This window comes from Prionailurus viverrinus, chromosome C2 (genome assembly GCF_022837055.1).
Source record: "Prionailurus viverrinus isolate Anna chromosome C2, UM_Priviv_1.0, whole genome shotgun sequence".
NCBI classification, from domain to species: Eukaryota; Metazoa; Chordata; class Mammalia; order Carnivora; family Felidae; genus Prionailurus; species Prionailurus viverrinus.
In genome coordinates this window covers 24,661,560-24,683,829 of record NC_062569.1, presented here as the reverse complement: position 1 = coordinate 24,683,829, position 22,270 = coordinate 24,661,560, and the positions used below count along the sequence as shown (strand labels likewise).

The 22,270-nt window shown below is 42.4% G+C and overlaps 1 protein-coding gene across 4 annotated transcripts in view; it reads left to right on the top strand.

The window, feature by feature from the left end:
* The window catches only part of PLCL2 (phospholipase C like 2), a 191,772-nt gene that overhangs the window by 150,930 nt on the left and 18,572 nt on the right, over window positions 1-22,270 (top strand). For 2 of the 4 annotated variants that reach the window (XM_047875043.1, XM_047875046.1), the window contains exon 5: window positions 22,160-22,269. In XM_047875043.1, coding sequence (XP_047730999.1) covers window positions 22,160-22,269 — 110 coding nt within the window. Of the gene's footprint in view, window positions 1-4,443; window positions 4,548-11,770; window positions 12,028-22,159; window position 22,270 lie in introns of those variants that run through there. The other 2 variants (XM_047875044.1, XM_047875045.1) reach the window with 2 other exon arrangements.

Below are 22,270 nucleotides of genomic sequence, written 5' to 3'. Positions count from 1 at the left end.
TATTGAGTACTTATTCTGTGTTACTCAGGAGTCTGAACTTGGTTTTTGGGGCAGTGGGAAGAGATTGGTTTTTTAGCAGAAAAGGAGAGAAATTGAGCTGTAAGGTGATGTTCACAATAGCTGTGTGCAGAAAATTTTCATGGGGAGACTTCCCAACTGGGAAGCTGTTGGGAGCAGTGAGAAGGGCTGGAAGTGACAGGATGCATCCAGGCTGGCCTTTGGGCTGCCCTTCCCCGCTCCCAGTGTGTTTCTCCTTAGTCAGATTTTCACAGGCTACCTCTCCAGTAGGGCTTCTCTCTCCCTCCTCTCTGCCAATCTGTACATTTCTTCTTTTTGTCTCAGCAGTCTTCCAGGAGACCTTTTATGATTGTAGGAATTATGTTACCTAACCATTCTAGTCAGCCTTCAAAATGTGTTTGGTTTAGCTGAGAGTTTCAGTTGCTATGTATTTTACTAATGGAGTCTGTCTTCTAAACCAGCTAGTAACCTGTGAAGGCACAGGTTTGCACATTGAGCTACTCTGCATTTTACCCATGGCACCTGTTTTAACATTTTGCACAGAGCAGTCACTCGAATACTAACTGACTAAATGTGATTTGACTTGTATTAAGGATTTGATTCTCCTAAGCGCATGCGTTGCCAGAAGAATTGTGGACTGTTAGAATTTGAAACTACATTTATCTGAAAAAAAAGACCTATTTATTGACAGTCTGAGTTATTGCCAATTTTTTGCAACTTCATCGATTTATGAAATTTGCTCATCTCTAGCATAATGCAGCTTTATGTCTAATTTCAGTGAGGGATAATATTTACTTGTATTTAAAAAGCTGAAGTGTCTTATCTATTAAGAATTTTGCTTGGAAGGCAAAAAAGAATAACCACTATGTAATGGTTCGTGTTGCTCTGAGTTTGAAGATCTTGAGAAGCACATAACGATTATCTTTTGGTATCACAGTTACTGCTGAACGCCTACACAGCCCTTCTGTTATCCCAAGGGCTTATTTTAGAGTCCTTGATCTTTTGTTTCTCATGTTTACAGTTATCGGAAGGGCACATAGTCATTAGTCATATGAAGAATTGCTAATTTGTATTGGGCTCAAAAACATTTGCATGAGATTTTACTTCTGATAAATAATTGCTGTTCTGCTTATAGAACTTTAATCTGGCAATGACAGAATGAAGATACAGGTACCAAAGTGCTGTAAGAGAGGATTATTTTAGAAGCACTTCAAACTTCTAAACACAAACTTCTATTCTTACTAGATAAGCCTTCATTTAAACAGCTAAGTGACAGTAAGGAGTCACACTGCCACCTCCAGCCACATGTTCAAAAGTGTGCCCAGTTTGGACATGTTCAGACTCCCGGCTATGGGATTGATTTGTTTTTTTGGATCTAGAAATGTGTTTTGCCAGTGGTGTTCTTGGGAAGAGGGAGGGAGGCAGGAGAAGAATGCTGAAAGTAAAGACTCCCAGCCAAGGTGGGCTGGGAACCTGCAGGCCCCGGCAGGCAGGTGACCCGAAGAGACCCTGGGGAGGACAGCAGGGACAACCGGGTGATGGGCAGTGGGGACAGCCTGCGGAGCCGACTCTTTTAAGAGGAGAGTATGGCAGTACAGCGGGGTCAGAGGGTTAAAGGGACATCTTTATAAGAAAGCCATGCCCCTAGAAATAGGAAAGATCCATTGAAGAGGTGAAGAGGAAGGTATTCAAAGATGAGACAGGGGGTAAGGAGGGAAGAAGTGAGAGGGGCAGGAATCCAGTACAGTCAAGAAACACTTGACCTTAGAAAGGGGGATGGATGCCTCTTCTTCCAAGACACTCCAGAAAGCTGTGCTGTTTAGAGAAATTCTGAGGAGAGGACGGTTCTGATGCAGTCATGGTACGGTAGGAGAGCACCGGCTTCAGGAGAGAGGGAGTGAAAGAGGGGTCTACAGACGGGCAGGAGGGTGGGAGCATTCTGTCAGAGTCAAGCACTCTAGTGCCAGTGGAGGGACGGATGAAATGTCGGGTGGCGCAGGAATGGTATGGGGCAGGTGGGTCTGGGTCAACGCATGAGTGACAGGGATGGGTAAGTAACGAATGGCGTGGCTGTACAAGCATGAGTGTGTACAAACCTGTGAGCACAGGCGAACATGCTTCACACACTCTGTCTCCCAAATCTAACCCATGCTTGTTCTTCCAAGAAGTAGCAAAGTAGGAGATTGGTGAGGAACACACTCAGGGGAGCTTCTCAATGGGAATCTGCAGAGGGGAAGCTTCATAAACGTTCTTCTTTAAAAAGTTTATGAAAGGTAATAAAAGGGTAGCCAGATTCTTTCTGGGGAGAAGTCTTTTTCACTGTATAATGTCCATCTCTTTCTCTCTGTCACTGCCCCAAAATGGCAGCCTAGTTTTGAGTTTTAATTTCCTCTTTTAGTCACTGCATTGATCTGCTACCTAAAAGATAGGAAGATGGTGTAGAAGGAAACCCAAACTGCTTTGCTTCAACGAGTTAGATGTTTTTATCTGGTGAATTAAAATGGAAAATAATTTGCTCTTTGGGAAGGAAAAAGAAATCAATGACATACTTCTTGGTAAAGATGGTATATTAACACATGCATTTAATCTCCACTCCCTTCTGAGCCTCATTAAATGACATTAATGACATTAATGACAGTAAGGAATTTTTGTTTTGGGGTTTTGTTTTTTGTGTTTTTTAAGGCAGAAACCCATAAGGATACAGAAAATGGGAGGAACAAAATTTTGGAAATTGAAAAATACCTGAACAAGTGATAATTGACTTAGGTGATGCAAGAAAGCTGACTCTGAGGCTGGCAGTGGGGCACCTGGCAAGCGATCTGATTTACACTGTGGGCCACCCCCCACCCGCCCAGAACTGGGTGGCACCAGGGGCCCCTGGAAGTTGGGATAAATAAAGGTAGGGATAAAAGAGAGAACTGTCCGAAAGCTGGATTAAGAAGCAATTAGACCCCAGATGGCTGGGAGACTACGTGTGTCCTGACAGTGGAAAGATGAAAATAGCAAAATTTTCATCATTCATTTGGGGAACTAAATAGGTAATGCTCAGGAAAAAAAAAAAAATCAAGACAATATAAGCATGTTACTTAGAAATATGGACATAAACACTAAAAAAAGGAAACAAAACCTCAGCTATAGGGGCTGAATACAACTGCTTCTGAAAAGGGGAAATTGGTGACAACTATTTTTCTCTTTAAACTGTGTGCATAATTCTGATAAAGATTAAATCACTATAAATTTAAATTTAATTTAAATATTTACAAAAAAAAAAAAAAAAGGAAGGAAGGAATCAAGGACCTGAAGCTGCCACAGGAACCCCTGACTGAGGATGTTCCCACCACACTCAACAAGGCTTGGGTACAGTGTTGAGTGATTAGGTGAGGTTTCTGCCAAAGACCTCAGCCGGCGCCTCTGGCGTCCTGGGCAGGCCCAGGGCACAGGTAATATCTGTGTGCCTGGGTGGGCCGGAGCCTGCTTCCTCTCCTGGCAGGAGAATTGGTTTTTACCCTCTTTCTGAATGACAGGGGAGAATCAGGCTCCAAAGGAGAAACACCCCAGCCCACCCCAGACCTGTTTAAATAGAAGCTCCTTTTCTAAAACCTCTAAGGGATTTGCATGCATGGCAGGGTCGCTTCATTACTGAGTAAAGTGGGATATAAGGTAACTTTCCAAATAAATGAAAGCTTTCATTACCCTTCGTTTTAATCCTTTTAATGGAACACTTTGTATAATAGATTCTGTGCATCCCTGCTTCCTTAAATTTGGTTTGCCAAACATAATTTGAACTTTGATGACTGAAGGTCATGTTGAGGAGCATCTGGTATTATCTTGTGGTTTAATGGCAATTCCCCCAGGAGCCTGCATGTCCTGGAGGACCCCACACCTGCTCTGCCTGCTCAGATCTCTTTCCAGTGTTAATGGTTTATTCCATCTATTCCCATGCAGTTCTCACTTCCTGCCGCTAATTTGTACTGTGTCTCCGACTGCCTATTAGTATACTACTCTTTCTTTTTGTTTTTTCCCTTTCTAACTTGCTGCTTCTAGTCTGCTGAGCAGTTGGTGTCTCCCCTGTGGCCAACCTTGATGGATTTGTCTCACTAAAAGCTGGTGAGAGCCCGACACATTCCCACGTGGAAAGAACAGGCAGAGCCTCAGGCCACACCTAACATGTCCTGGACTTGATGGCTCAGAGACCTTTTTTATTTTGCAAAGTCCTCGGATCTCAGTGTGTTCTTGGGAGCTGGGGTTACCAGATAAGCAAGCTGTCACCATCCATCACTTGCTCCGTCCAAGACTCACATCGGCGTCTTGCCCAACACAGTAAACATAAAAGCATCTAAAGATTTATTCTGAAAGCACTTCTGTGTGAGAAAGTTTGCAAAAGGAAATCTGGGAGCCTATAACTTTTGTTTTCATTTATGTCAGGATGTTTCTCAGCTGTGTCTGACAGAAGTAAGAGGTTCTTCCCTGGGGATCCAGAGATCCGTGTTCTTGTGCCCTCTGTTCAACATCTTGCTGTGTGATATTAGGTTAGTCACTACCCCTCTCTGCCTCATCTTTCTCCTTCTGAGTGACATTGGATTATATGATTTCCTCCTGGCCCCATGGGTTCTAAAATGCAGTGACCTAAGATCAATTGTCTAATTAGTCATTTTGGAATGGCCTGGTTACAGTTAAGTTTAAACAAGTAGTCCCATCCGGTGGCATCAGGATAGTTAAATTGCAACCCATCAGCATGAGTTTCAAAGGGGAAAGTTAATGCCTAGCTTTGAAGGTGAAGAGTGACTTCTCTGGCAGTGAGACACAGACCTGCCTGGAGTCAGAGCCCAGAAGTCCCTCAGCATCTGTACTCTTCTTAAAGAACGGGAACTTCCTTCCCCAGGCACTTTAGTTAACTCACAGTTAGTGAAGCCACGGAAAGCCAAGAAGTAGCAGGGTCTTTGGTAGCAGGCCAGTCTGCCCCACCCGCCCTTTTGTTCCCCTGAAAGGTACCTTCATTGCTGATCAGGGAGAGTAGAGAGAATGACCACAAAGGTGACAACGAGGCTAACTCAGGGCAAAAAAAAGGAAAAAAAACCCCTCAAAACAAGTGACTGGTCTCTAGAATCCACTGTATCACCACACCCCTTGCATCTCCTGTACCCATCACCCTGTTCCATTTTGAGATTCCTGCATCAACCATCACACTAATAGTATTTCTCCTAAGTGTGGTTGGAATCTCCTGGGGATGCTTATTTAAAATGCTATTCCTTTGCATCACCCCCAGTATCGAATCTCTGGGGATAGAGCTCAGGAATTTTCAATTGAATGAGCACATTCAGGTTTTCAGAAACTCTCTTTGGAGGGTGGAGCACAGCAGGCCCCCTTTGGGGTTCATGCTCAACTCTGGGCCTCTTTGGCTCTCAAGGGAGAAGAACTGCTCAGACGCAAATGCACACTTGCTCATGGGATTGATTGGCAGCCAAATTGTTTTTCTTCCTAACATACCTTCATTGGGGAAACTTCCCCACAAATGAAGGGGAGGAAATTTGGGGGGATGCTTGACCTTCCTGGAATATCTCTCCTGTGAGCAAATCCCAAAGCTGTGCTTTCTTGTCACCTCTTCCTCCCTCCTTCCTTTATGCACTCACAGGCTCTGAAAGCATCACTTTTTATTTAAATAAGAGCTGTCAGGGTCCTCTCAGCAGATGGTCTGCTGGAGAGGGGTCAGGCTGCTTCAGCTCTGCACTCCCATACAACTATTTTTGTTATTATTCTGTCACACTTGTTTCTCGAAGTTGAGAAGAACCACAATTCAAGTAAAGTCCACAGATAAATCATCTTTCTCAAATACCAGAAATTTATATATATTTGTATAATATATGTATGTACACACACACACACACACACACACACACACACACACCCCTACCCCTACCTCTACCCCTACCCCTAATAGATATCCTTGGCTCTAAAATAAACAGCCAAAACGATCTCTGAGGCTTTTCCAGCTCTCAAATTTTGTGGTCTGCAAGTCCTATAATATAATATAAATAAGGGATTGTAGTAGATAAAAGTGAACAAATGAATTCTAAGAATGTGTAAACAATATCTAGAGGTAAGTCTTTTAAGAATAAGGAATTTTGGGGCACCTGGGTGGCTCAGTCGGTTAAGCATCTGACTTCGGCTCAGGTCATGATCTCACGGTCTGTGAGTTTGAGCCCCGCGTCGGGCTCCGTGCTGACAGCTAAGAGCCTGGAGCCTGTTTCAGATTCTGTGTCTCCCTCTCTCTCTGACCCTCCCCCGTTCATGCTCTGTCTCTCCCTGTATCAAAAATAAATAAATGTTAAAAAAAATTTTTAAAAAGAATAAGGAATTTAAAGCAACTTTAATTAACCTGTATTCTTTCATTACAGGTCAGTCCATGCCATGTCAAAAATATGTCGTTATACATGTTAACATATGAGAGGGAAAGCACACTTGTGCATTTATAGAATGTCTTCAATGGCAAGATGTGCTAATTACTTATGAAGATGCAAAAAAAAAAAAAAAAACACCAAAACCACAAACAAACAATTAAAGGTCTCTGCGATCATTGAAAGTTATAATCACCACCAAGCATATGGTGTAACTAATAGGTACAAATGAAGTTTGAAGAAAGGAGTAAGCCCAGAAGGTTTCGTTGGTAGGGAAGGAGTTGGGCTTACACCTAGGGGCTTAGGGAATGCAGAATCAATGTAGGGAGAGCAGGGCTTTTCAGGTGGGCCAAAGTGGAGGAGGCCTCATTATCAAGATGCGCTTTCTGCACACATGGCATATATTGTCCTGGCTGAAGGAAGATATTTGCTTCAGGAAGCAGGAGAAATTAGGATTGTAAATACAGGTTGCTTCAAATGATGGAAGCCTTTTAATTCAGCTGTGTCTGAATTAAATATTTGGGGTTGACTTTCTAGGCCAGCATTTCTCAAAGTTTGATTCAAGGAACGCTGGTCATGCTCGCTGGGCAAAGGACCTCAAATTTTCATAACAAAACTTACTCCCCTTTGGAGATTCTCAGTACACATCAGCATGCTAAATATCCTCCAGTTTAACTCAACATTTCCGGAACGTACATGGTTATAAGCCCTTATTTCAACTTCTGTCCGTGTCTTGAACACTTCAGGAAAGTGCTATAGGTGGTGGGGTACTAAGTAGTTTAGGACAGGTTTGGTGACTCTCTGAATGACTGTTCTCTGCCCTTTGCCTTCCATGTCCAGACGTCCCTTCCCACAATGGGACGTGGATGCTTGCAATGTCAGCATAGGAGAGAGTTGACTGTGAAGGTCTGTTTCTGGTTTGGTGAGCCTGATCACAGTAGGATGGTGTCTTAGTCTGTTTGTGGTGCTGTAACAGATATCATAGACTGGACAGTTTATAAGAGACAGAAATTTATGTCTCCCAAGTCTAGAGGCTGGGAAGTCTAAGGTTATGGTGGCAGCAGATTTCATATGGTGATGAGTGAGCCCCCACTTCCTGGTTCATAGATGGCACCTTCTTGCTGTGTCTTCAACGTGGTGGGAGGGTCTAGGGAACTCTCTGGGGTCCCTTTTATAAAGACACTAATCTCATTCATGAAGGCTCCACCTTCGTGACCTAAGCACCTCCCCAAAACTCCATTTCCTAATACCATCATGCTGAGCATTAGAATTGCAAAGTATACATTTGGAGGGGGAAGCAGACATTCAGACCATAGTAGATGGTCAGATGGAAATAGCTAATAACTTGTTGAAGCAACTGCATTGAAGCTTGGGATGGAGTCAGGCTTACAGATAGAATCAGTGTCATCCCAATGGAAGCATTACTTGTTGGACTAGTTCTGTAAGGAAAAAAGGGTTGGGAGGAAATACTGAAAATCCCGAGAGATGATTATGAATCTGTAATTCAGAACTGGTGGTTTTACTTTAACCTCAGGTCATAAAAGCATTCCTGATACCATATAGTTTACTTACTGTGTTTTCTTACAACCCGAATATAAACTCCTTGAGGGCAGGAGCTTAGTCATCACGTAGCACGAACGCCAACAGCGGTGCCTGGTACTCGGCAAACATATGTTATGTTGAATTGAACTGAACATTGAGTGCTGCATTTATCTGTTAATTCTTTTATTCACCAGACATTTATGAGGTCCTTACTCCCAGTGTGACAAGAGCTGGGACCCTACTTCTCTTCCCCCAGGGGGGCTCCAGGTGGAATGTCAGGACACAGGCGTGTGAAGAGAGCCCCGCTGCACAGCACACTTCCTATAGAACAGGAGTTGAGTCCAGCAAGTGATGTGTCTGGGAACAAGGCAGATGGGGACAGGAATTCAGGCAGGGAGAAAAGCACACGCAGCGTGATGTAGGCAGGCTCATCGGCCGTGGCCGTGACAAAGATGGGAGCAGCAAATGAAGCTGGAGGGGCAGGCAGGAAACAACACAAACCCAGAAGCTTTAACATAACATTCGACGACAACAACAACAACAACAACAACAACAAAACTTGATGTAAATAGACTGCATGAAAAGAATTCTATAGGGCAGACGGGGCACCTGGGTGGCGCAGTTGGTTAAGCGTCCGACTTCAGCCAGGTCACGATCTCGCGGTCCGTGAGTTTGAGCCCCGCGTCGGGCTCTGGGCTGATGGCTCAGAGCCTGGAGCCTGTTTCCGATTCTGTGTCTCCCTCTCTCTCTGCCCCTCCCCCGTTCATGCTCTGTCTCTCTCTGTGCAAAAATAAATAAACATTGAAAAAAAAAATTTAAAAAAAAAAAGAATTCTATAGGGCAGAAACTATCAGGAGCAAAGTTGCAACAAGAACTACGAACTGAGAAACAATGTTAGCCGTACATATCAGAAAGGGCTCATCTCCCTAATATGTAAGGAACCCCTAAAATCAGTAAGAAAAAGGCCAGCGGCCCTATATTCTTCAAAAAGAATATGGACACAGTTTACAGTAAGAGAATCAAAAGACTAAAACAAAATGAAAAGATGTTCAACCTCATTCATCAAAGGTGCAAACCTGTTCCAAAAGGTCTAAGTCCCTGCCTTCATGAAGCTGAAATCTAGTTGTGGAAGACAGAAAATAAACAAAAAGCAAATAAATAAAACATTGGCTGTCAGGCAGCAGTGAGTGTTTTTGGAAACAATTAGGCAGAGTGCCCAGAGTATGCAGAGGGTGGCTCTTGTAAATCAAGTGCTCCCGGAAGACCTCAGTGACTTGTGATGGAGCCGTGATGGGAGGTAGAGGGCAAGCCTTCCAAACATTTGGAAAAGGGATGCTCCCAGAAAGAGGGGCTACAGAGGCAGAGGCCTGGGTGTGAGAGCTGATGTGTCAGAGCAGGAATTAGTAGGCCAGTGTGGCTGCAGTGTCGGCAGGACACGGAGGGGCGGGGAGGGGGTTGGGTAGGAGCCAGCGTTAACAATGAGCCAGAGTTAACAGTAGGCCAGACACAGGGGCTGGCTTTGTTCTCAGTGAGATGAGAGGTCTTTCCCTGGTCTGAGCAGCGGAATGGCTGCAGCAGATCACTTGAGGACAGGGCAAGGCGGCTATAGCAGTGGCTGGAAGACCATTCAGGAGGCTTTTGCAACAATCCAGCCCACCCTCTGGTTGTGGTTTGACAGGTGGTGGTTGGGGTGGAAGTGGTGCGAAATGGTTACACTCTGGATATTCAGCTGTATTCTGGATATGTCAGGATTTATGGTAGGTTGGTTGTGGCTTAGGAGGGAAGAAAGGGAAATCAGTATGACTGCAGGATTTGGGGCTCGAAGGGGGAACATTACTCTTCACTGAGATGGAGGGGATTGGGGAGAAGAGGCTCGAGAGGGAAGGTCAGGGACTTGGTTTAGACATGTTAAGTTTGATATGCCTAGTTGGAAAGTTCAGGTGAGAGGTCCAGACTGGAGGTAGTGAGTTTGAAATCCATAAGCACAAAGATGGTCTTTTATACATGGAGACTGACATCATCTAAGAAGTGACTGTGGATAGAGAAGATGGAGCCCTGGCCCTCCAATATTTAGATGTCAGGGAGGAGATGTGGAGGACCAGGCACAGGAAGTCAGGATGCAGCCAGGCGGTAGGAGGAGAGAACTGTGATCTTCTGAAAGATGAGTAAATAAGGTATTTCAAGGAGATGCCACTTTTTATGCATCAGATCCAAATGTTTGTATCCAAGACCACAAAGTTACATCACACATGAGTCATGATGGATTGGTGAGGATATAGGGGAAACTGATATCTGTCACAATGTTGGGGGGGGGGTGCGGTCCATGCCTAGGGAGGACCATATGGCAGTAAATTTCAGATTTACAAGTTATGTACACTTTGAACCAGCAATTCCATTTTTTCAGAGTTTATTCTATAGATATGGTCACCTACGTGGGGAAGGACAATATGTAAATAATTTTCTTTGCAATACTGAAATCAAGCTAAATGTTATACCCTAAGCATTCAGTAGGAGGCCCTTGTTTAATACATTCTGATAGATCCATAAAATGGAACATTATGCTACCATAAGAAAGTAGAAAAAAAATATAAGCTTGTATATGTACATTCACCTACACACACACACACACACACACACACACACACACACACACACACACTACATATATACACGTATATAAGGAAGACCTTATATATACATATAGGTTAAATATATATATCATGTACATTGTTTTCAAAGGGAAGGCAAACTGTGCTATTTGCTAGTATTTGTTTTAAAGGGCCGGGTAGAATAGGGTTCTGTGTGCTTGTGAGTGCATCACTCTGGGTGGATACCTAAGGTCGGGTAACAGCACTTGCCTGGTGGGAGGGGAGCAAGGAGACTGGGGGGTGGGGAAAGAAAAGATAATTCTCTGTATATGAGTTTATACTTTTTAAATTGCTGAGCCATCTGACTATATTATTTATTCAAAAATTTAGCTAAGAAGAGATATAAAAAGCAAGGGAGACAGGGCTGTCCCTGTGACGAGGCCTGATGTGTTATGGTGATTGTGCCAAACTGTGGTAGAGGGGAAGGATCCAACTTAGAGTGGCAATCCAGACAAAGATGTCCTAGGTATAAAAAAAAAAAAAGAAAAAAGAAAAAAGAAAAGAAAGAAAGAAAAAGAAACTAATCTTTGAGCTTAACGGGGATGAAGAGGCCTTTTTACACCTCAGTGAAATGAGATGGGGAGGGTCTACATCCTGGCTCCTGTGACCCCACCCCAAGTGCATCATGTGGCCATGTGTTTAGGATGGTGGCATGGCACTTGCATTCCACAAAGGACTGAAAGTTATGCAACTTCCTCTCACCTCGATTTACCCAGATGGAGCATGCTGGCAGAGGAAGGAAAACCTCCCTCATGCAATCCATTCACAAATTGTACTGCTGTGGATTTGGCATTCCGGGATCTTGTCATCCATCTGGGTTTCATGGATATATTTAAGAGACCTGGTTTATCTCTTCCACCTCATGTGGAACGGGATTTAACAGCTCAAAAATCCATCTTAAAATAATTTGGCTTTTGTTAATGCCAAGATTGGAAAGAAGGCCAAGAAAAAGAGACTACCAACTGGAACTGTATGAAAAATAATTAGGCATTTCCGTGTCTCCATGGGGATTATGGTGTAAACGCCCACGTGTCAGCAGCGCATACAAACTTCAGACCCCTGGGATTTTGGGACAGAGCGTATAGTTTACAAAGGCTGTGATTTTTAACAGGTGCTGTATGCAAATTAGTTGGAAAAATAATCCGATAACTGTATTTTGTTTTCAAGATACTCTGATGTTGTGCCACAAGACACGTGCAGACTGTGTTATGTTAAGGTACTTTTAATACTGTTGATAAATCATTGTCTTGAATGAGGTCCCAAATGGGACCTGTGTTATATGGGATTCCATCTTCCAGGAAATATCTCACTACACCCGATTTGGGAAATTTGAAATAAAATATAAATACATATCTCTTTTGTCACCGTTGGGCAGATTTTACCCTTTGCTTGTGGCTGGTTTCTATTTTCAACATATGAAAAATATTTTTGCACTGGATATGTTTGTGATAAAAGAGCATTTTAGGGCAGCAAAATAAATTTTTGGTTGAAAAAACTAATCTTTATATAAGCTTAAGATCAATATGTCTCTCTTATGAGCATTTTTAAAAATTACATTCATTTCTAAAAATATTTAGCCTTGTGCTACATGGTGTATTTTAGATTCATATCATTTAGATTGGTAGAGAAAATCCCAACCAGAATGTTTGAAAGGTCATTCTGCTTTCTGTTTGGCAAGAAGAAATGGCGTTCACTTAGATAGAAGAGGAAATGATGCCATGTTTTTGACCAAGTCTCCCTTTCTTTCTGAGCAAAAGCCTCTTTCTTCATATCTTTATATTTCTTGCATATATCATATATTTTTTTTAATTTTAATTTTATTTTTATGGCTGTTTGGTTTTCATCTATGTTTATCTGTGGTGGGCAGGAAACTCAGTAACAAGTTCCACAATATTCCATTCTTTGCAGTTGTACTAATGTGCTTAGTTAATTTAATTATATCATCCTGGAAAATTTATCGTCAGTTATTCATTTTCACAAAACATGATACTTAATCTGTGAGCTTTACATTTTATTTTTGGTCATTAAGCTTTAAGCCCCTCCAAAAAGAAAGTCTTTAAAATAGTTAGGTTGTAAGGTATTTTGTAATAATAATTATGTGGAACCAATAGCTACAAATAAAAAAAAATACATTAGCTGTTTATATTTTCAAGAGATGACATGGGAAGAAGTGACAGCTTTCCAAAATGTAGTTCTTTATGTAAAAAACAAATCATATAATTTGTGTGGCCATACCAATTTTGAAAATTGAATATTAAATTTTAGGATTTAATTGAAGGATTAAATGATTTGTGCAGTCCCCACCATGGATGCATGGCCCTGTTCTTTGTGCACATGGCCTTTGTCTTCCATTCCCTTAGATCAGAACCAAACTAAATTCTCATAGAAATTTATGGGTTTCCATTTGTTCTTCCTCTGCTGTTTGATGACCAACTATTCATTTCCTAAATTCTCAAGTTCATTACCACCAAGGAATTTGAGCAGATTTTCTTCTTGGTTAACATTCCTAAAGAAAAATAACTCACATCTTTTCTGTGGGAACAGAAACTTGAGGTCATGGAGTCTGGAACCTAATTGCAGGTTCTTTGGCACAGAGTAGCCAAGGCTTAAAGACAATCCTCTTGGCAAAAGAGCAGTCACAGCAGGCCAGCCAGGTCTGTGCATGAGATATGACCATTTGATGCTCTCTGGACATCATGTCCCCTAGGCATCGGTCTGTGTTTCCATGTACTTCACTGGATTTGTGTAACATATGCTCACAGCCTTCAAACTTTACTGCCTTTAAACACACCGTGTATTTTGACTGTTAAATAATGTAGCCCATTGCAGTTGTGTAGCGTGTCATACTTTTCAAAGGGCGATTTACCTAGGTAGTATTGGTTTTCAAGTGAAGTTGACTAAAACTTAGAAAGATTCTCCTTCCTTTGGCCAGAATTAACTGTTACCTCTTGTCTTGCTTGGGTGGCAATATCCCGGTAGAATCAAGAAACCCGGTCTCCTTCCCCTACCTTAATAGGTGCCCCACATGTTGTAAATGTTAGCCAGACCATGCTTTCTTTGAGGCTTTTGTGATGCCATGTAGTATAAATCAGATGAGTAAATGGGACATTACTAATTGAAAAAATACAAGATAATGTGAACAACTACACATGGGTCTAAAATATACAAATTGATGATAAAAATGGTGGCAGAGTATTTGGCAAATACTGGAAACATACAGAGAAATACAATTTGCTCCCAAAACAAAACAAAACAAAACAAGGCCACTTCTTATTCCCTCATTATTATCTGCCTTGTTTCTGTTTTTGAACCTGAAGATTGTTTTCACAGTGGGAATTCTTGTCACTAAGCAGCGGTAGCGAGGCAATCAAGAACCTGTGACCTGTGCCTGCCTGGGAGCTAAGTCCACCAGCAATGCTCAGGCTGCAGAAGCTGAGGGCCGTGTTTTGTAAGATTATTAGAACTCTCTGGTCTTAAATCTGCAAACTCTCTTGTCTTAAATCTGCAGTTTAGAAACCTCCAAATATTGATTTTGCAGATAGTCACAAAAGAAATTTTTTCAGGATCAATAAAATTCCAATTATTTTCAGAAGCTACAGTTTTGTTTTTGTTTTTTGTTTGTTTGTTTGTTTGTTTTGTTTTACCTACAGTTCATCAATGAGACATACTGTGTTTTGGAGCTGGTAAGCCCTCTATTTCAGCCCCTAATGCCCCAGGTAAAGGCACAGTTTCCACAGAAAGCCGGCTTGGGGCACATCTCCCCCCAGCCCTGATAGGGCTGTGCATGGGGATAGCCCTCAGTGGTGGTGTCTCCTGAGGGAATGACATCTGAAGCTGGTTTGGGTGGTTCTCATACATCTTCTTATCCTTTCTAAGAAATCATGAAAGCTTCTCCACTGAAGCCAAAAGCCTGGTGTGAGGGCTGCTTCTGAGCACTCCACCTATGCAAATGAGCAGTGCCCTCCCCAGAGTGGAGGGACTTTCACTCTAAAATACCAGTAATATGGATAGGCAGATAAAAGACACTGCTAATTGGTAAACAAGGAACATACAAATATATTGACTGTTTACCTTGTATAATTGCATGTCAGTTTGGCTAATAGTGTAGTTAATAAGGCAGGACATAGAAGTAAACTCTGTAGGTAGAACAGCTACGGGAAGTGGCCAGGTCTTGTTTCTAAACAAGGTCATAGTTGGTGCAGGCAGCCTGAGACCCAGCCCGCACCCTCGGATGCAGTTGAGCTGCGCTGGCTGCTGGCATGTTCTGCATCCCGGGCTCTGTCTGGTACATGTCTGTGGAGCACAGTTGAGCAGATAGCCTCTCTCTGACCAGAGTCCAGCATTCTTATTACTTCATTTAGAATACTGAGGCTAGCCAAGACAAAGAACAGGAGATGATGAAGGACTCCCTGTCCACCTTGTTACGTAACTTTCCAGTGTAATTGTTCACAATTTTATAGTAGGTTTGAGGGCAGTCAGCTCTACTGTGGGGCGTATCTATTATCTTCTCATTTACTATCCAGTCGCTTAAGTGAGAACACAGAATGGACTTCCTCATGTTTTCGGAAATTTTAATTTCTTTGATTTTTTGTATTTTTAGTTTATTTTGTAAGATTAAACAATCTAGTCTTAAATTACCAGTTGTTTGTAACTTGTTCTGTAAAATTTTACAATCTAATACGTAGACCTGATATGCCTACTAAATCTCCTGTGCCCAGGGTGTGTTTCCTAGTACAGAAATCCTACCCTGATGGTGTTCCTACAGACTTTATTTTGGCATTGATTTACAAAGCAACGATTGTTATGTGTTCTCACATCATTTTGATGCCATTGTCCCTTTTGCTCTAGTGATGCAGCTGAACTCAGCCATTGTGTTCCAGAACAAAACTGTCAACACTTCTTTATGAAAGAGCTATCAATGAGTTGACAATATAAGCGCTAGTTCCCTTCCCTCAGTTTACTCCACATATTTGTAGAAATCTGTAGTTTTTACAGAACGATCAGTAATGGGTTTACAGATTTAAGTAATGGGTTTTAATAGGGCTCAACACAGCATATAGTCAAATGACCTACACTTGGTTTGTAATCAATAAATGTTATTCTCTGACCGATTAGTGTTGTTACTTGGAGCCTCAAGAATTACTTCCATTATCTAAAATGATGAGACCTTTTATATGCAGTCATTCCAAAAAAAAGAAAAAATGGCTGGACCAGTTGTTAAAAAAAGGGAGAGTCTTGACTGTGGTGCCTGCCACATCTCTCTTGTGCCCTCCACCCTCCCTCCCCCTCTTCCTCCCTTCAGGATAGATGGAGTCAGCAGTATCACAGTTGTTAAGTTTTCTGAAATGCCCTCGAACACCTGCTGCACGTGTGTCTGTCTTCCTCATGACCTGCAGAGTCTCGGTGTCATCTCCCTCTCCTCCGAACCTGGTTTTCCTTGCAGTGATCTCCAGCCCTCTTCTTTTTTTTAATTTAAATTTCAATTTTTTTTTTAATTTTTTTTTTCAACGTTTATTTATTTTTGGGACAGAGAGAGACAGAGCATGAACGGGGGAGGGGCAGAGAGAGAGGGAGACACAGAATCGGAAACAGGCTCCAGGCTCTGAGCCGTCAGCCCAGAGCCCGACACGGGGCTCGAACTCACGGACCGCGAGATCGTGACCTGGCTGAAGTCGGACGCTCAACCGACTGCGCCACCCAGGCACCCCTAAATTTCAATTTTTAAAAAACATTTCTTTATTTGTTTTGAGAGAGAGAGAGAGAGTGCATGCATGCAAGTGGGGGAAGGGCAGAGAGAGAGAATCTCAAGCAGGCTCCATGCTGTCAACACAGAGCCAAAAGCAGGGCTTAAACTCTCGAACCGTGAGATCACGACCGGAGCCAAAATCACGAGATGGACATTCAACCCACTGAGCCACCCAGATGCCCCATCGCCAGCCCTCTTGCATGGAAATCTTCTGGGGTACTTGCTAAGAACGTCTGGGTCTGGGCCTACCCCAGACCTTCTGACTAGGATGCTGGGAGAGATGCAGAGACTCTGCGTTTTATTTATTTATTTTTTTTAACGTTTTATTTATTTTTGAGACAGGGAGAGACAGAGCATGAACGGGGGAGGGTCAGAGAGAGGGAGACACAGAATCCAAAGCAGGCTCCAGGCTCTGAGCCATCAGCCCAGAGCCCAACGCGGGGCTCAAACTCACGGACCGCGAGATCGTGACCTGGCTGAAGTCGGACGCTTAACCGACTGCGCCACCCAGGCCCCCAAGACTCTGCATTTTAAACACGCACCTCCGGTGACTGCGTTGTACTGAAGTTTGGGACCCGCTTCCTAGCATGTACGTGACTGCTCTGTGAAGCCTGCCCTGAGATTCTCTTACAGAATCCCCTCTACCTCTCATCACAGTCTCTCTAACAATGGAGGCCGCCCATTCTCCAGATTACTGTGAAAGTGTCCTCTGCCCGGCTCCATCCAACTGTAGTCACACATACACACCAGCTCTTTGCCTACCCAGGGCTCTTCTCCACACCTCCTTAACATCCTGTCTTCACTCCCATACTGGGAGCTCCCAATCTCCACCACCTGCCTCTAGCTCCTACCCCAACTCCCCTCAAACTATAATTAAAGAAAAGGAGTTTTACTTTTTTTAAATATTTGTTCATTTTTGAGAGAGAGAGAGAGAGAGAGAGAGAGAGAGAGAGAGAGAGAGAGGCAGAGAGGGAGGGAGACACAGAATTCGAAGCAGGCTCCAGGCTCTGAGCTGTCAGCACAGAGTCTGACGCAGGCTGAACCCACAAACCGTGAGATCATGACCTGAGCCAAAGTCAGAGGTTTAACTGACTGAGCCAACCAGGCGCCTCTAGAAAGAGAATTTTAAAACAAAAACAACTTAACTTCCTTGTGGGGGTTGGGGGCAGGAGTGGGAGAGGTGGTAAATTAGTCTTAAAAGTTTGGCTTATTTGATTTTCACTGATGACTTTAAGTCTCACTCTGCTCTTTAGACAGAATGGTACAACTTCCAGATGGAGAAGAGATAGTGCTTTTATGTTTCTCAGTAAGAAACTTTGTCATTGGGCTAATGTTTCTTTGCTGAAAATAATTTGCAAAATAGGGAGAAAGTTACTTAACATCTAACCCAGACAAGTTCTTTATACTCAATGTTGATGTAAAGAACTAAAAGACCTCCTGTGACATGTTAAAATAGATTTCCTGATAATTTAATATCAAGGGAATAAATGCAGTTTGCATAATATAATTAGATTTCCTTGTTATATGTGGACTGACCCACTTCAAATGCATAATCTCATTTGCTCTCCCTCTGTATTCCCTTAGAACTAGGTCAGTGCATGGGCATCAGCCCTTACAGTGCTCTACCTCACGGAGTAATTATTGGGTACACGTAACCGTAGCCTGAGCTCATGTCAAGAGTAGGGACTCTTGATTGGAAATAACTCATGGTAGTTGGAAGACAAACCAGTATTCAAATTCTTCTTTCCCATTTCCTTAGGAAAGTGCTATATAGCCTTTCTCCAAGTTTCCTATATAATGTTCGTAAAGCACCTGGACAGATGCCTTTTGTTTCTCTCAGTTGTGTGCCCTTAGTCCGTGCTCTGGGCTTTGCACGTCACAGGGAAGCAGTGAAGGGTACAGTCATGTTGTATGGGCCAAGGTCAGAATCCTTTGATTTCCTTAAATAAAATCAACATATGCTTTGAATCAGTGGATTAGCAGAATGTTTGCAAAGATCAGTCTATAAGTTATGAATATCAGAAGACTTTTTAAAGAAACCATTGTGTGATGCAGCAAATATATAATGAATCAATATTTCAAATAATGAAATAAGTAACAGTGGGACTGATAATCTTGGTTGCTTTTTAAAGCTTCAAGTTTTGTATATATATTTTTTCTTTTTGCCAGGTTTTATATTTTTAACATAATTTTTCCAGTTTCAACTTAATCACCTTTCTTGTGCACATTTTTAAAAGAACTTCATTAATAATACAGTTCCTTATGGACTTTTATTGGACTGTTGATATTTCCAGAGGGGAGAGATAAGAGGGAGCTGTATAGTCTCACTTTTCAATGAAATGTGAACTTTTTAGATAGCAGGCATGTATTTAACTACCTTTAGTTCTGTAAATGTTTCCCTGTTTCTTCCTTATCAGTATCATCTTTTATTATTTTGACTGTTTCTTCCTTGAGTCCTCAGTCCTTCTCAAGACAGCCTATGCTTTTACTGCCTCTGGCCCTGCATTCTTCTGAACCTTCAGAAACCTTCTTAGAATTTAGGGTAGACGTTTGTCTAAGCTCAGCATTCCCTTACCTTCTTGTTTACAGAGAGTTGCTCCCTCATCACTTCTGTTGTGTCTCTTCTCTTTCCTGCATTCCAGTCATGAATTCTATCTGCCATGCCTCAGTGATGCTTATAAGGCTCTAGTGCCTCCTGAAGGCTAGTCTAGAAACATGACGAGTATTGATGACTCATGTCCTAAAATCTAGGTCTTGACAAAGTCCAGTATTAAACATTAGCAGAAAAGCCAGCACATCAAGGTCTCACTGCTCAGGCTTCACCTGGCCATGTTGTAAGAAGTGGGTGGTAGTCATCATCGCACTCCCCAAGGGGTGTCCCAGGGAGAAAGAAAAACGTGCGGGCACAGTTAAATTATCTAGCAAAAATCCTGGGTTTTAGAACAAGATTGTATCCTATTCATGGTTGCTTTTTTGTGTTTTTTGTTTGTTTTTTGCAGTATGTTCCGCCAAGCACATTCAGTAGAAGTCAGAATTAGGTATAGGGGATGCAGCCTGCTGTGTGAGCCAGGTCACCAGCATTATGGTGGAGGGGGTTTAGTTAATCAAGTCGGGATGCTCTCAGGCACCATCATGGCAAAGAGAAGTTGGACAAAAGGAGAGAGGTCAGTGTGGTAGTTTCCTAGACGATGTAATGAATTTTACTGTTCTTTCTTGAAACCAGTTATGTTCTTAAGCCTTATTAGCAGGATAGGAATTACAGCTGTTGTTCCTATTCGGTGAGGGGGACAAAAAGAAAAAAGACTAATAAAAAATTGCCAGCTTACCGTATTTATCCTATGTGTCAGCTTTTGCTTCCTGTTTAAAGACACTAAGAAATAAAGTTGCTGTCAATCACAGTATAAAGAGCTCTTTGAAATGGTGTTGCATAGGAAGGGTGTTAGCAATTGGAATGCCCAACTGAACAGTAACCATGCACAAAGGAACAGAGGAAATGTCTTGTACAGATTATGACTGCTCCTCCACATCATCTGTAACAACAAATGCTTTCAAAACAACCCAATGTCCGGCGGTAGGGGACTGGTAAAGTAAATGCTGGTTCATCCCTCAAGGAGTCCATGTAGCTGTTAAGAAAAAAGAGTGAAGATGAGCTGTACACATGGACACAGAGTGATCTCCACTCTGTACTTACATGAGGAAAAAAACAAAAACCAAGATGTAGAACAGTGTCCTTCTGAACAGTGTACAGAAAACAAAACCAAGTACAGAAATTTCTTGTGCAAGAAAGGAAAGACCGTGGATACGTGTACACAGTTGCTTGTATTTTCAAGGGGAACAATGACAGGAGAAGGGTATATTAAAAACTACCAAAAAATGTGGAGGGGGAGGGAGGGATCAGGGTACAGGACACCAGAAGGAAGCAAGACTTACCTGAGCTCTTTGATACGAGGTTTGGCTTTGGAATCATGTAGTCTTTTTAATTTTCATTAATGTTTATTTATTTTTGAGAGAGGGAGTGCCTGCGAGTGAGCGGGGGAGGGACAGAGAGAGGGAGACAGAGGATCCAAAGCAGGCTCTGCACTGACAGCAGTGAGACTGATGCAGGGCTCAAATTCACAAACCATGAGATCATGACCTGAGCTGAAGTCAAGAGTTGGATGCTTAACTGACTAAGCCACCGAGGCACCCCTGGAATCATGTAGGTTTGACGTAATCATAAAACAAATTACATCCAAAAAAGCACTGCCCCACCACACACACAGAGAATGAAAAATACAAAAGCCAAATGAACCTAACTCGAGTTTGTTAGTCACATAACGACGCGGAGAAAAGAATTATTCTGACTAACCTTAGAACACAATATTCTTACTGTACATTCTCAGTGAGGTACTCCCTGAGGACCCCTCCCCCAGCAAATGCTGGTTTTACTGTTAAGAGTTCTGTTGATGTGGTTAGAAATTAGGGTTTTCCACCTAGGAGATACAACATAAGCATCAAATTTTTAAAAATATGTAAAAACCTCATACACTTATATTTGAATTAGAAGTATTAGCAGGATCTTATTCTTCCCTCTTTTTTTTTTAAAAAAAAAAAAAAGGTGTCTGAGATCAGTCCAATGAAAAGACCTAGAAAACAATGAAAACTCAGTAAAAATGGGCACTCCTGCTACCCAGATTGTGGTCTTTAAGTATCATTCCAACTAAAAGTATCTAGAGGTCCTTGGAGAAATGCCTGGCTCTAGGTCTGAGGTGGAAAATGTGTTTGGTAAAGTCTAGAACATCTTGTGCCAAAAGGCTAATTAGTCATTTCAAAAGGACATAGGTACCAGTCTGAAGGGTCCCCATTGGCCAGAGGTGGGATAATTGACTGCAGATTACTATGTAAAATTCCGTGAGTTGTAATGATATTAAGTCAGCAAAGACACCGTCATGCTATTCCTGCATTATTGCATTGTTGCTGCATAGGGAGCCTCTGACACTATTTTGAATGACAGTAGGGAGTATTCATTTGATTATGTCAATTATGTTAAAGAGTCATAATGTAAATGTAGAGTTAGAGGTCAGGGTCTTTCTCCCCATCTTCTCCCTTTTACAATAGGCTTGGTAACTGACCTCAGATTGACTCACTGTTGACGGAAATACATTACTTTGTATTCATTTCATCTCCGGCTGCCAACTTTGTATCCTCAGCAGAGCTTAAATCTGCACTCTGAGGCTCCAAATACCTGGGCTCTGGTGCTCTCCCTCTTGCTACCTCCACAGCCTTCCATCTCTCACCTTTGCTGAACCTCGGATTCCTCATCTCTAAAATGGGACTGAGAATAATCCTATGTGCCCTGTTCCCCCTTCAAAACCATGAAGAATGACTGTTGCTGACCTCTAAGATGCCTTCTGCCTTGTTTAAGACCATGAGTTTTTTTCAGTGTTTCCCCTCTATCACATTCCTTTTTTTTTTTTTTATTTTTTTTTTGTTAGTTTATTTGTATTTCATTTAGAGAAAGAGCACAAGCAGGGGAGGGGCAGAGAGAGGGAGAGAGAGGATCCCAAGCAGGTTCTGCACCATCAGCACAGAGCCTGATGTGGGGCTCGAACTCAAGAACCTTGAGATCATGACCTGAGCTGAGATCAAGAGCCAGACGTTTAACCGACTGAGCCACCCAGACGACCCAATGATCACATTCTTAAATAGGCACATTTATGAAAATCCACTGGGGATCGGAATTCTTTCACTAGAGATTGGAAAAATAAGTGTTGCCAGCTCCTCCCCACGGGTTGGATGGGGAAGTAAGTAAACTACTCTGTTTCTTTCAGCCATGGAATTCCATGAACATTTGCACAGCATCGGCACCAAGGAAGGTTTGAAGGAACGAAAACTACAAAAAGCAGTGGAGAGCTTTACCTGGAATATCACCATCCTAAAGG